This window comes from Mastacembelus armatus, chromosome 8 (assembly GCF_900324485.2).
Source record: "Mastacembelus armatus chromosome 8, fMasArm1.2, whole genome shotgun sequence".
NCBI classification, from domain to species: domain Eukaryota; kingdom Metazoa; phylum Chordata; class Actinopteri; order Synbranchiformes; family Mastacembelidae; genus Mastacembelus; species Mastacembelus armatus.
Window position 1 is genome coordinate 22,036,411 of NC_046640.1, and position 13,768 is coordinate 22,050,178.

General features: G+C 48.4%; 1 protein-coding gene across 4 annotated transcripts; it reads right to left on the reverse strand.

Moving 5' to 3' along the window:
- Window positions 1-986: 986 nt before the first annotated feature.
- Window positions 987-13,562, reverse strand: tcf20 (transcription factor 20). 4 transcript variants are annotated; one of them, XM_026324585.1, is made up of 7 exons: window positions 13,085-13,218; window positions 3,192-11,565; window positions 2,929-3,022; window positions 2,806-2,855; window positions 2,690-2,719; window positions 2,499-2,599; window positions 987-1,241 (listed from the first exon to the last, which is right to left on the reverse strand). In XM_026324585.1, the coding sequence occupies exons 2-6, from the start codon at window positions 10,389-10,391 to the stop codon at window positions 2,540-2,542; spliced, it is 7,434 nt and encodes a 2,477-aa protein (XP_026180370.1). In that variant the 5' UTR covers window positions 10,392-11,565; window positions 13,085-13,218; the 3' UTR covers window positions 987-1,241; window positions 2,499-2,539. The 4 variants fall into 4 exon arrangements, with proteins under 4 accessions (XP_026180370.1, XP_026180369.1, XP_026180371.1 ...); XM_026324584.2 differs by lacking the exons at window positions 2,690-2,719; window positions 13,085-13,218 and adding an exon at window positions 13,294-13,562 and having other exon boundaries at window positions 2,792-2,855; XM_026324586.1 differs by lacking the exon at window positions 2,690-2,719.
- Between the last annotated feature and the right edge of the window lie 206 nt (window positions 13,563-13,768).

Below are 13,768 nucleotides of genomic sequence, written 5' to 3' on the forward strand. Positions count from 1 at the left end.
GCTGAGTCACTTCAGAAGGAAACCGTTCAAAAGTACTTGGTTATGCTTGATCCCCCCCCCCACCCCCCTCGCCAAACGTTTCCCCACTGTCAGTCAGGCTCAACTTCCTGTATAGAACAAACACACCTGTGCACCCAGTACACAGCCCCACCCCGGGGAAACTGTCCTTCATCTTTTTTTCAGGCGGTGCGGTCAAAGATGGCAGACATTAGTCCATAGTGTTTTCTCCTCCGTCTCTCTCTTTGCACATTACGAACATTTGTACTTGAAAAATAAGATCGTGTCCATCTGATTTTTCATGAATACTATCTGTACCGTAAAAACCCCAGTGATGAAAAATAAGAACACTTTTCAAAAGGACCAAAATGGAATCAAAGACCCAGATATCGGCAATTTTTCACGTTCTCACGCACGCACACGCACTCCGCACTCATACTCGTGACTTTTGAAAGGCAACAGATGTCCGTTCTCCAAGGCAATAATGTCTTTGTGGCAAACTCGACCCTGACAATCCAGACGTCGCTCCTCCCTCTCCAGGAATGGAAAAAAATAATAATAATAATAATAATAATAAATCCAATTTATGTGTTGACTGAATATAAAGTGAGATACATCCGTTTCATTTTAGGAGTAAATACTGATGAGGATACAAAACAATAATGAGGACTAAAATAGTAACTGATCATCCTAGTACTACATGATAAAATACTACTAATGAGAGGACACACAACTCGTCTTTCTGGGTTTGACACCCAACTCTCTCCCAACTCGCCTTTTCAAACCAAGCAAACACAACAAAGGAAGAAAGGGTAAATGATAATACAGACGATGATATAGGAGGTTAATACTTTGAGGGGGTGTGATGAAAATTAAAAGTAAAACCCAGAGAGGATGTTTGTTTCTTTTGTTCTTTACAAAAACAGTTCCTTTAGCTCCTCCGCCTCTTTTTCTTGACGTCTCATTTAATTCCACATGAATCTTTGTAGTTTTAGTTGTTTTTTTTAGGTCTTTTTCTCGTAGCGTCGTTCCTCTTTGTTGCTGTCCATGTTTTTTTTTTTTTAAGTAAAGAGCAGTAATTCTCTTAGAAAAAAAGGTTTCTTCTCTCCATGTTCTTAAATGTAAATAATGATTCCTGTAGAATTGTACATTCCCTTTTTGTTGTTCCACGTCAGACTCCAGTCCTTTCACGTTTGGGGCTGTTTCACAAACACGTTTCTCGGTCTTCTACTGTCCAAACTAACCTGGGGAGGGAAACACAGAAACACTTTAGTCAAAAACACTGTGTTGGACATTTATGGAGAAGCTTCTGATGGAGCCAGACTGGAAGGAACATCTGGGAACCCAGCAGCTTTGGAGGAAACAGTGCACAAATGATGATGTTTCAGCACATTTCAGTCCAGTCTGTGCACGGTGGTGGTCTGTGATGTCCCTGACAGACACGATGGGAAGGAACAGACGCACAAACACCCGAAGACACCAAGGCCTGGGATATGGATGTAATCTAATCGGCTAACCAACTGGTCTGGGCAGGGCCAGGGCTTGAGGGTGTGTGTTCTTTCACTAAAGGCAGCCCCGTGAGTAACTTTATTTTATTTTAACTATTAATGTTCAGAGATTTCAGTCAGACTGTGCAAACACGTATTTAGCTCACTGCCAAAATCACAATTTATCTAATGTGGTTTCATTTCCACTGTTACTTTTAACTAGTTCACACTGCATTGTGTATTATTAGCTGAGTTTTCAATGGACCGACCTTCAAAATGTCAGGTCCAAAGTGTCTTAAAGGTAAAGTCACGTTTAGTTTCATAGAGACCTCCATGAAGGAAACCAGAAACCTGACAGACCCTGAGGTATGAATCTAAAAACTGACAGTACTTGGTCTTACATCAGGTCTCCGTTACCACGTGACTGGTGACAGGAAGAAATATGGTGGCACAGAACATGACGAGGTTTAGAGACAGGTTTGCTAAATCCTTTCTGCTGGGATGATGTGGTTGGACTGGAACATGAGACTGTGGGGGGGTGGGGGAAGCTGGAGTAGCTGTTGTACTGCAGCGTGAAATTAAATTGTCTGGATAGAAACGGCATAAACAGCCACAAGGCATCAAATTAGTGTCCATTTACTAAAAGGTCCATTAATGAAAAACCATTCTCCAGCCAAAATAATGAAAAAAGCGTTAAGAGTGCTAGATGAAAATCTGTTTGTGGCTGAGCCCGTTGTGTGAGGAGGAGCTTTACACGAGAGAGCAGGCTGCTAAACAGCATTACATTACATGCTAATGTCATTAGGGGAGATGGTGTTTTCCAGTTCTGCACACACGGTCACATTTTGGAGACTGTAAAGTTTCAATTCCAGTGTTTTTTCAAGAAATAACTAAATCTGTCGTGGATGTTGGGCAGATGTGTGGGGAACGACTGAACTGCATTAGGAACAAGGAAAATAACAAGAACTAAGCACCGATGAATAAAAACACACACAAGGTGAAGTGTAAACCTACAGCTCCCACACTCCTGTATCTCCTCTTCCACGCCGTCCCCCTCAGCCTCTCTCCGACTGCTCCAGGGACACTGGCTTGGCTGGCCGGATGCTCTGGGTAAGCTGGGAGACCAAGAGAAGAGGAGTGATGAAGGTGAGAAAGAAAACTGCTGGGGTTACAGGTAGAGAATGGAAAAAAAAAAAGAAGCGTACCGGCTCTGTCAGTGATTGGGTGGAAAGGAACTATAGAGCAGCAAAAAGAGAAAGGATTTTCACACCAAATGAAATTTCTCCAGGAACAGTTTGAAAACCAACCTCTCCTTCTTTACCTTGTGCTTCGGACACCGCAGCGAGAAGTTATCTTCGTTCAGAGAGCAATCTGGACGAGGGACAGAAAATATTAATACTGTAGGCAGATTGTCACACTGTGCTTCATCAGCGCGCCCACTCACCTGCTTCAATAGCACACAGGTAATGATAGCGAAGTGTACAGCCTTTACTGTAGCAGCCCAGGGTGGAGCCAACCATCTCACAGTAAGAGCAGCACTGAGCGGAGACAGACACGTTGTTAATAACATGCTGCAGGGCATAATGCTATGTTACATATATAAACACATGACATATGAACCGCTGACGTGTTTGATTATTAGTCGACTGTGTTTACAACAATTTATAAACCTGAACCGTCCCAAAACAAAGCAGCTGAAACACTCACTGTTTCTCTGGCGCCATCTAGTGCCTCCTGCAGGCCGTACAGTCTCCCATTGACAAGGTACACTCCACTGGTCCACACTATGCATCCCTCATGGACCCACAACTCCTCTGGGTCCATGGGCATCTGAGGCAGCTGGGCGAGCTGTGCCAGGGGTCCCAGGGAGTCCAAGGCTGGCGGAGGGGGCTGGAAAGGCAGGGACGCCTTACTGTTGGATGGCACCATTCTGGGGGAATCCTCACTGGATTTATGCCTCCTTTTAAAGCGGGGATGTGAAGTCAGCTTCCTGTGCTGAGGTCTCTGCTGAGCTTCGTCTGCCTGCGGCTGAGGCTGCTTTGGCGCCTGTTGCTGGTCGGTTTCTAGGTCTGGCTCTCTCTTTAGCTCAGGGATAGGTTGGATATCCAGATTCATGTCCCAGGTTAGAGATGTTGTCTTACTGGTGGTAGTGGTGGTGGTGGTGGAGGAGGTGGAGGAGGAGGAGGAGGAGGAGGAGGAGGAAGAAGAAGAGGAGGCGGTGTTACTGAACTTGGCAGCCACATGCATCATCATTTCCTCTCTAGCAGCTGGGGAGGCAGTTCTGACTGTACTGTTAAGAGAGGCTGGGTTTGATTCAAGGCTGTTGGAATAGTCGCTCTCAGCTGAGGGCTTGGTAAACTGAGCATCTTGTGTTTGTGAATCTTGGACGGTGCTCACAGTGATCGAGCTTACGTCTGAATTTGGTCCTGTTTTGTTTGTGCCTGTGGTTGCTTGACACTGTCTGACCTGGGGCTGGTTCTTGGGGAGTTTTGCAGCATAATCAGCTGGATAGTAAGGCCCATAGAGATCTCCGAGGTGTTTGTAATTCGCCCATTTCTGACACAGGCAGCAAAGCAGACGGCCAGAATGACTGGTCTCTGTAATCACAGGGCCTGAAACAACATAGCCAGAAGAAGGAAGTGCTTTTCCTGACTGAAGTGTAGTTTCCACCTCGCCTGGCTCCCTTTTCTCTGATTCTCTGTCTCGCCGAGATAACTGGGATGAAGGAGCCGAGGTCAGGAGAGAATCAATTCCACTCCCGCCTGCTTTGCCTCCGACTGCACTACGCTCTCCTTTCATCTTGTCCTCCTCTGCGTTTACAATAGTGCACACTGCCCCGATCTCTGGGATTTTCTTCTCCACATGTATGTGTGGAACAAACAGGCCCTTTCTATTGGGATCCATGCACACTCTATTTGAGGCGAGTGTCCCTCCTGCCCCTAAAGGTGTGTCTGGGTCATCTTTAGCCACCGATGGTGTTGCTGCCGTTGCTCCTCTCCTTCGCCTCCTCTGTCGTCCTCTTGCTTCCAGCGGCTCGTTTTCATCTTTCAATCCTCTGCGTCTCCGTCGCACAGGTTTGAGCTCAGTCTCTGGCTGCGTGTCCTCACTCTCAACATCCACCTTAACTACCTGGGTTAAAACAGGTGGGGCAGGTGGAGGGGTGACTTTACTGTCTGGCGGGGGGGGTGTCGCAGGCGCTGGAGTGCTACTGGTGGTCTGTGCTGTTTGCTGAGTTGTGGTGGCAGGTGTAGTTGGAGTGGGTGGTACCGGAGGAGCACTCAGACTGGTGTTCTGTGCCTGGATTTGAGGCTGGGCCTGTGTCTGTGTCTGTGTCTGTGTCTGAGCTTGGTTCTGGACCCGCTTTTGTTTATTCACGCTCCCTACGGGCCTGCCTTTCTTCTTGCCTGATGGGAAATAGCCTTTGGGCACAACATTTTCTGGTGGCTTAGAATCTTGTGGCGACAGACTGGACCTACCAGAGGACATCTGAAGCTGTCTGTTCAGCATGTGCCCTTGCGTCTGGCTGTGGTGGGGAGGGGTGGTTCCATAGTAGTCACTGCCAGGATAATCATCAAATCCCATGGCAGATTCTTGAAGTTTCTGTCGAAGAAGGTTAGCAGCAGACTGTTCTCCTCGTCTCGTCTCCAGCTGTTGATAGGTGTTGGTGAAATGCTGAATGTCTGACAGGGCAGATGAGGATGGAGGTGGGGAACCCTGGACTGGGCGAGGGAGAGGCGGAGGAGGGGGCAAAGGTCCGAGCAAAGCGAAATCCTCCTTGTCACCAGATGCTGATGCCACAGCGGCCGCTAACCCAAAGTCAAAGTCTTGTTGTTTGAGGGCTTGAGATGTCTGATGTGGATCACATGGGTAGGCAGATGGAGGTAAAGGCCCAGGCTCATCGACCCCTCTGAAAGGAATCATGTCATTTAATGAGTGACTTTCATTCATGTAGCTATCATCCCCTCCTGCTACTCTAGAGAAATGTGCTAAGTCTTGGTCCTGTGAATCATTAAAAGGTGGTATTTCAGAGTGAGAGAAACCTGGGTAATGATTTGACTCATCCTCTCCATGGCCTGCTGGCTTTTTAATATTCGGTGTGATTTTCTGCACTATTGCCTCCAGTTTCAACCCTCTGCCTTTCCTGGGAGGCATAACCTTGGCAGTCGATGGAGATATGGGCTGTGAGTAGGTGTTCTCTCCGGGCAGAGGGGAACAGAGCCTGGGACATGGGATATCTGAACTAGATAAGTCATCGTCGTTGTGATGGCTAGACTCGGACTGAGCGGCAGGGGAGTGATGTGAATTTGTGGCAGCCCTCTGCTGAGACGCATCCTGGAGTTGCCTTTTGGCAGGAATAGGAGAGATAAAAGAACGAACCCGCCTCCTCAACATTAGTGGATTTGTGTCCCCAGAACCACCAGCTTTATTCTGACGCTGCACCTGCGGCAGAGTGGAGTTCAGGTCAGCAGGGGGCTTGGTGGAGCTGCAGGGAGGAGGTGGGCAGGGGTGTTTGGAGTCCTCTGCAGCTCCTCTGGAGATCTCGGGGTCAGCAGCATTTTGGCCATGAGTCATTTGTGGAGGAGCAGGGACATGTGAAGCTACTGGAAGAGGAGGAGGAGGAGGAGGAGGAGGAGGAGGAGGAGGAGGAGGAGGTGGCTGTGTTCTGTAGTAGGAGTCTCCTTCTATCATTCTAGGTCCTTCTCTTCCATGATGTGCTGACTCCCACATTTTCAAGTCAAAGTAAGCGCTCTGATGATGGAGAGACGTTTTGGCTGCATGTTGTTCACCAGCCATGTCGGTCTGGGAGAGCATCCTCTGCCTGTGCTCCGACTGGCCAACCTTATGTCTTCCTGGAGAAGAACCAGGCTGCATCATCATCTCCTTCGATGGCCTGTTCATTGCTTTCACCCAGTCACTCATGTCGTGGGGGTGATGTGGGGGTCCGCGAGGGTGAGGATACATTTGAAGCTTATTTGTGGTTTGAGTCTGGGCAGGAATGTTGTGGTATGGATGGTGGGGGGGGAAATGGGGGTTGCTGCGTGGCATTATACCGCCATCTCTTGTATCTCCATACCGGTATCCAGGAAAACTGCTGCCGCTGCCAACTGATAAGTCAACCCCATGAAGGTAGGACTGATGCCTTGAGGGTGAAGATAAAGGATTAGTGCTCATTGGATGAGAAGGCATGGAGGAAACATCAACATTACCTCGCCTGTAGGGGTCAGCACTCATTACAACAGAAGAATGAACAGACTTGGAATGATAATCCACATCAGCCTCATTAGCTCCTCCACTGCCATGATGATCAGTCTGTAAACTTGTGTCTGAGGCAGCTTCTTTTGATGCTGTTTCTATTTTCACCACTGGTTTTTCTCCGGTGTCCTTTTTACTGAGATCACTGGCTGCTGCTGGACAGGAAAAAGGCTGTTGAATCACGGAGGCTCCGGTCTGACTTTTTTCCCGCTCTCTGTCACCTTCCCTGTCCCTCTCCGGTGTGCTGCGTCGGTTTGGCGACACATCACAGATGACAGAGCGTCGCTCTGATGGGGCTAATATGGGGCCTGATGATTTCTGAGTCTCAGTTTGACCGACGGTGCCCGTTAGTGGTTCTGGTTCTTGCAAAAGGAGCTCCTGCACAGCAGAGGACGGTGTGGACACATTAGATAAGGCTTTTCTCTGTGGTAGAGAGTAGTCAGCTAAGTTTATGTGTTTAGGTGGGGGTTGCTGCAAGTCTGTAGCCTGCGGCAAAGGTGCACCCACTTCAGTTTTTTCAGCGTTTTGCAAAATCTTAGTATTGGACACTTCAGACTTCACTAAAGCTTGAGGATCAGTGGAGAAATCAGGCTCACTCCCAAGCCTCTGGTTTGAATGTGGGGGTTTTCCAGAGCTGCCCATTGGGCTAGAATGAGCTGAAACCTCAGCTACTCCACTTCTCATATTTTCATTCATGCCATATGGGTGTCTGGTTTGAAACGGTTGTTGAAGATGAGAAGGAAATGCCTGTTCTGGTCTGCCGTACCGTCTGTCTACATTATAACCTTGAAGAACCTCTTGTAAAAGGCTTGGAAACTGCTGGATTTGTGAATTTTCCTCATGACCTTTAGCTCCTGCTCCTTGCCCTCTCTTTACCAAAGCCTCACCTACAGAACCAGTGTCTTTTGGATGCAGAGGCCCATAGCCAGTTTGTGACTGCTGGTACCCAAAGTATCTGGAATTGGATTCCGCTGGGCCCACCCTCCCTCTGTTCTTCATTGACAAATCTGAGCCATATGTTGACTCTGGGTAGCCATATTTATGCGGTCCAGGCTGTGGAGGATTTTGAGGCCGTCCAAAATTTGATTTCTGGTGGTGGGAGGAATACAGAGTCAGATCTACACCTTCCTCCCCGTTATGACTGCTCGACTCTCTCAAATAAGAATGAGGCTGTTTCTCTTCTATACAGTTTTCTTGGGAATGTTTGCTTTTTTCTGTGTGCCTTCCCTCAGACCGAGCTGAAACAATCACGCCAACACTACTGGCGCTTTGCTGTTCCTCAGATGTGTGCTTTTCTTCCCTCTCATTTTTGTGTAATCTGGATGCAGTGTGCAATCTATTTTCTTTGTCCTGACCATTTTGTGTATTGACTTCTCCATCTTGTTGTTGTTGGCTACAGCCTTTCTCTGTTTTCTCAACTGCGCCTTCACTTTCACTCTGGATAACTTCATTTTTAATTTCTGCCATCCTGTGGCCGCCTTTGTGGTCGTTATATGTTGAACCAGGCTCTGAGGCACAATTTGGCTGAGCAGGAGGAACACTGGAGGGGGATGAGGAAACTGGAGGTGCTGAATGTGACGTCGGGCCAGTTTCTGATGACTGACAGCTTAGAGATGGAGATGATAACGAAGGAGGAACGTGAGCTTCATTTGCTTTTGTTTCAGAAACATTTGGTTCTCTTGGCGTTGAATCAGAGACGACTATTTTAACATGTGACACTTGTCCCGTCTGTGACTGGGTTTGATTCTGGGGTGGAAGCTGACAGCTAGCTGGTTCAGACCCACTGCTCGCACCACTCATCTGCCTCACTCTCCCATGTTCCCCCTCAGAAAACTGCTCGTCTCGCTCCGCCTTGGTCCCCGATGAGCCGCCGGCCGAGTCCTCGTCAGCACCAGCATCTAAACTGGTTCCACCTCCATCTTTGACTGTGCTAGTACTTGAGGCAGCACTCGCATTTCGACTCCTTGGTTGGGCTGGGAGTATGCTATGTGTTGTCTGTTGCATCTGCCCGCCATCTTTCTTCTTCTGTGAAAACACTGTGTCAGTGAGCAGCATGTGCTGAACTGTGTTTGGTAAATTGGCTACTTGGGAGCTCAAGGCATTAAGACTATTCAGGCCAGCATCCTGCATTTTATCAAGTGGAGAAGACGAATAAACAGAAGAGCCTTCCTCTCTGGATCCAATGCCTGCACCTAGGCTCATTTTGTTGCGGCCCGTCGGAGGGAGACTGTTCCCTCCAGCTGCACTCATGCTGTGAGCTTTATGACTGCCACTGCTACCACAACTACTGATGCTGCTATTTGAGTTGGGTGTGGGACTTAACTGAGGCATGGTCTGCAGTAATCTACCATGGCCATGGCTGCTACGGGGGTTTGATGTAGGAGGGTGTGAAGCGCCATGACCTGAGGGGTTTCCATGTGCCTCTGAGACACCCATGAGAGGGGAAGGAGAGGAGCTACAGCTGGGGGAATGCACCGCAGAGGCAGCTGGAGACGGGTTGGATATCGGACTAAAGTTTTGGTTAATCTGGGCTTGTTGAGCATTCGGATGCATTGGGGATTTGGCTATTTCTTGAGCTGCTGCTTGAGGTATACTGGGATTGGAGGCTTGATGTTTAGCATATATAGACCCCGGAGACGGGCCCTGGTGCTGCATTTTGACGGAGTTGTCATATCCTACACCTAAACTGTGCTGCGAGTTGCGGTGCTGTAGTGTGGCTTGCTTGTGAAGTGAATGTGTCTGTGGGGAATATCCAGGATAATTCGAAGCATGGTAACTCTGTTGAACATTCTCCATTGGTCCCACATTGTTAGCAGCAACTGAACTGGAGACTGAGTTTGAACTGGAGTTAACACTGGGAGAACTGTTGACTTTGGGATCAAACCCAGTACTAGATGCCCCGTCTAGATATCTCTGCGGAGGGGGGCTGTACATTCCTGATGACCCTGTCGACGCTCCACCTTGTGGGGAGTAGTGTGGGTACTGAGGGGTCATTCTGTGCCCAGAGTGTGAATAGCTCCTATGCTGCTGTCCATGGTGGACAGCTGGGAAGGTTTGCCCATGCGGGCGGTGCTGCATCTGAGAACCTGGCACTGACTGCATTGCAGGGTTCTGACTTATATTGTACTGATGAGAAGGAGAGAACGCGCCAGCACCAGCACCTCCAGCTGAACCGGCACTGGAGCCATAGTCTACTGGATATGGTGACATCAGGCCAAATGCTGGTGCAGAGCCAGATCCAGCGTGCCGGTACTGGTGAGGTGTATGTCCATCGATATTTGGGTACCCAAAGCCCGCCCCATAAGCTATACCTCCCCTTCTGTGCCTGTCCTTCCCACCCATTGAAAAATAATAATCCATGGCGTCCTTCCTGTACGGGTTGTTGCTGTTGCTGCTGTGAATGCTGCTCGGTGTTGGCAGCGGCTCCACGGCTCCTCTGTTCCGAGCAGCGTAAGCAAGCATGTGGCCGGCTTGACTGGGGTGGTGGTGTCCTCTGTGCAGGCTCTGCTGTTGCATCCCTGTGTAATCATCCGTCAACCGTGGGGAGATCTGGGGATCTGCTGGTTGAGGGGGATATGGCGGCCCTCCTCCAGCCCTCCCACTGAACCCATGAGGGAGTGAGGGGGGAGCTGGACTGTTAGAAAAGTTCTGCATTATTTTTTCTCCAAGTGTGGATTAGAAACGGAAATATCTGACAGTGTCCGTCAGGGAATGCGTCTGATCAGAGACTGGAAGGCTTATGGCAGTAACCATAAATAAAGAGTCTATGGCCTGGCAATGAAACAAGGAAAATCCACCAGAAATCTGAAGCAGAGCAATATATCGAAGATGTAATAATCACTTTTTTTGTCGTTGGAAGGAGGTTGAACAGACGATTTTATCAACATATGGAAAAGCCGAACGGTAAAAATCTTCTTCAATGTGGTTTTTCCACAAAAAAAAAAAAAAAAAAAAGGCCCAGTTTAACAGGCAGACCTTAACTAATGGACTTTCAAATAAAAATTAAAAAAGAGACACATATGTAGTGAAGCAGATTTCTGTGGCAGAAACATACACAGATTAAAAGAGTGCAGTCATTCCCCACGAAGCGGTTTGGCACTGAGCAGGCAATGATATCATGGGCGACTGTTACACCACTAAGCAAGATGCTCAACCTCAAACGTCTGTATATGTCTGCTCTCTGCTATAATAACAGCTCCAGCAAGCAGAGCGAGTTTGGGGTTAAACCGAGTTATGATCCAACAGCATCTTGTGCAAAAAAATGCAAACAAAACCATCGACGCTGTTCCGTCACAGCAATCCTTCAGTTCGTCGACATGAGCAGGTTTGCCAGGACCTGACTCACACCTGTGTGAGAGGAGAACCGCAGCCACAGAATCAAAAGGTCTGAATGCAGGCCTTCACGTAACACCCCCACAGGCAAACAATCCATTGATGTTCTCGCCAGCTCTTGGATGCAGAGTTTAATACTTTCAGAGATGTTCTTCTTCTCGGTCATTCCCTTTCAAACAGAGTTTTCTTTTTTGTGTTTTGCTACTGCACACATTCATTTGGACTGCTGAAGTCTTTGGTCCCTATTTGGTGATCCGTCTCCCCTCGGCCGTGTGTTCAGATTCGTCTCGGTGCTCTCCTGTGTCTTCAGCATGTAGCCGTCTTACCGTTGCTTTTTTCTGCCAGCCTTCATTTAATTCTACCTACTTCCATGGCAACAACTTTCCAAAAGGAGGGTAATCCATTCATTCAAGCTCTGTTTTTCTGTTTCTCTTCAGTATTTCCATACAGGTGAGTTCATTTTCCAGGAGCTGCAGACCAGAAGCCTTCAACAACTCTGCAAATACAAAAGATGAATCAAAGACGTTAGCCTCCAAAAATGAATAGAGGAAACATTTATCTTCTAAAGCTCTAACTCAATAATGCACTATCATCACACAATTACACCAAGATGCGTTTCTGGCAGGTTAATTTTTTACTTTAGACGATTTCACATCTAAACTGCTGAAGCTGTGTTTTACTGAAAGAGACTAAAACTCCAGGATCTTATAAAAACCTTTCCCACACGTGCACTTATCTTTAATCAAACAGGACGCTCACATTTACACTCCCCAGCCCGACGATGCTAACGTTACACCTGTGTTTCATATACTGTCCATTCAGCTCCTTGCCTCACACACACACACACACACACACACACACACACACACACACACACACACACACACACACACACACACGCACACACACACACACACACACACACAGAGCTCAGCCTTTATTCATGCCTGCTCTGACTGGTAACAAACACAGGCTGCTGGAGCTACAATTAAGGCCCAGACAAAGTCACAAACAGTCCGGCACATGTAAACAAACAAACCCACGGAGCCAAGACAGTAGCTGTGTATGTCCCACCTCCTTACAGGCGCGTTTACTTTAGGCTGCTGGGCTTGTTTTAACGGACTTTAATTAATTAAAGGGATGACACCACCTTCATCTGGGGTCAGGACCTGTAATTGTCATGTGACACAATCGTCTCACTGTTGTCTCCTTTAAACACACCGTGAACCAGGTAATGGCCCCAAAACAAATCCTCACTGTTTATCCTTATTATTATTATTATTATTATTATTAATATTATTATTATTATTATAATGTGTTGGTAACTTAGCATCAGTGTGAAGCATCTGCCCCTGGAGGTGTAATGGGGGGGGGGACCAAACAAACCCAGTAAATACCCTGCACCACCTCACAGGTCTATGTCCAGGTGTGACATTTACAGGTCAGAGCTGGTTTAGGACTCTAGTGGTCTCCTGGATGACTAATTAATCACAGCAGCTCAGTGTGCAGGGCCAGGCAGCAGCATTAATAAGACCTGGCTCGATGCAGCCTGTCACTAAGTCCATCAGCTGCTCGGAGCCGACGCTTTCTGCAGATTTTGCAGATTTGCCGATGTGCAGCAGGAAGGTATCCGCATTATAAATGAGCTCCTGCTTTAGCTCCGAGGTTAGCTTAGCACAACACCTCCAATCCGATATGCATCAGGCGTTTAGCTAGCGGCTAGCCGCGCTGCAGCCACCGGTTAGCAGCTTAGCAAACAGGCTAATTTGCGTTTATTACGCTGTTTGCAGGCGCACAAAGCCGCGGGGGGAGCAGGCTAAAGGCTCAGGCGGCGTTTAGCTCCACAGCAGAGGTGATTAGCTGCAGATGTTCCCCCTCTCAAATCCGGCGGGGCTGTGGGGAAAACGGGTTAGCTAGCACGAATAACGTTTGCCGTCACAAACGCCTCATCCCGGGATAAACAGAGCTAAGAAGTGAGCCGGAGCCGGGCTAGCTAACACACTCGGCATGCATACCTGAAAACGGAGCGACGCAAGGCCCCTCGGAGGGTGAAAGGCTGTTTTGTGGCAGGAAACCCCAGACTCGAGTCGACCGCTCCGCCGCTTTTCCTTCACCCTCTCCGGTCCAGACAGCCCCGACCAGCGGCGGCGAAGTCGGGGGGCCCGTCACGACGCTCAGACCGCGGGCCTTTCGTCCGATCTCCCCTTTTCTCTTTTGTCCTCACCTCCAGAAATGATGGGAGCAGACCACAATCTGGGGGTGCCTGTAGGTCCCGTAGCCAGCGAGGTCCATACACCCCCGCCCCCTCCCCTGGTCTCCGCTGCTTCACTCGGCGCGGAGGTGATTCCACCTTTCTCCAACTAAAACCTCTCTCATCGCTGTCACACCAGCCTGCACTAACACATCAACAACGCAAGCGTCAGTTTCCGCCACCAAACTGCATTTGCATGCCTTCATCAGCAGCTCGACCCATTCGTTTTCCTGTTAGACTACTGTTTTTTTTTTTTTTCTTGCAACAGAAAGACCGCCTTGAAAATGCATACACACTCATATTCCTGCACCCCCTCCCTCATCTCTCTCCATCACATCCCTCCCTCTCTCTCCCTCTCTCTCCCTCTCTCTCTCTCTCTCTCTCTCTCTCAGCTATTTCATTGATTTTTCACCTATTTAGACCATAAAATCTCAGATTATTCTAATAT

What these genes read in the sequence shown, in the direction of transcription:
- tcf20 (XM_026324584.2), bottom strand. Translation starts at nt 10,391, where the DNA reads ATGCAGAACTTTTCTAACAGTCCAGCTCCCCCCTCACTCCCTCATGGG. An exon ending in TAGATGGCGCCAGAGAAACA is followed by an intron (nt 3,023 to 3,191) that starts GTGAGTGTTTCA and finishes GTCTCCGCTCAG; the next exon opens with TGCTGCTCTTACTGTGAGAT. An exon ending in CACAAGGTAAAGAAGGAGAG is followed by an intron (nt 2,600 to 2,791) that starts GTTGGTTTTCAA and finishes TTGGTCTCCCAG; the next exon opens with CTTACCCAGAGCATCCGGCC.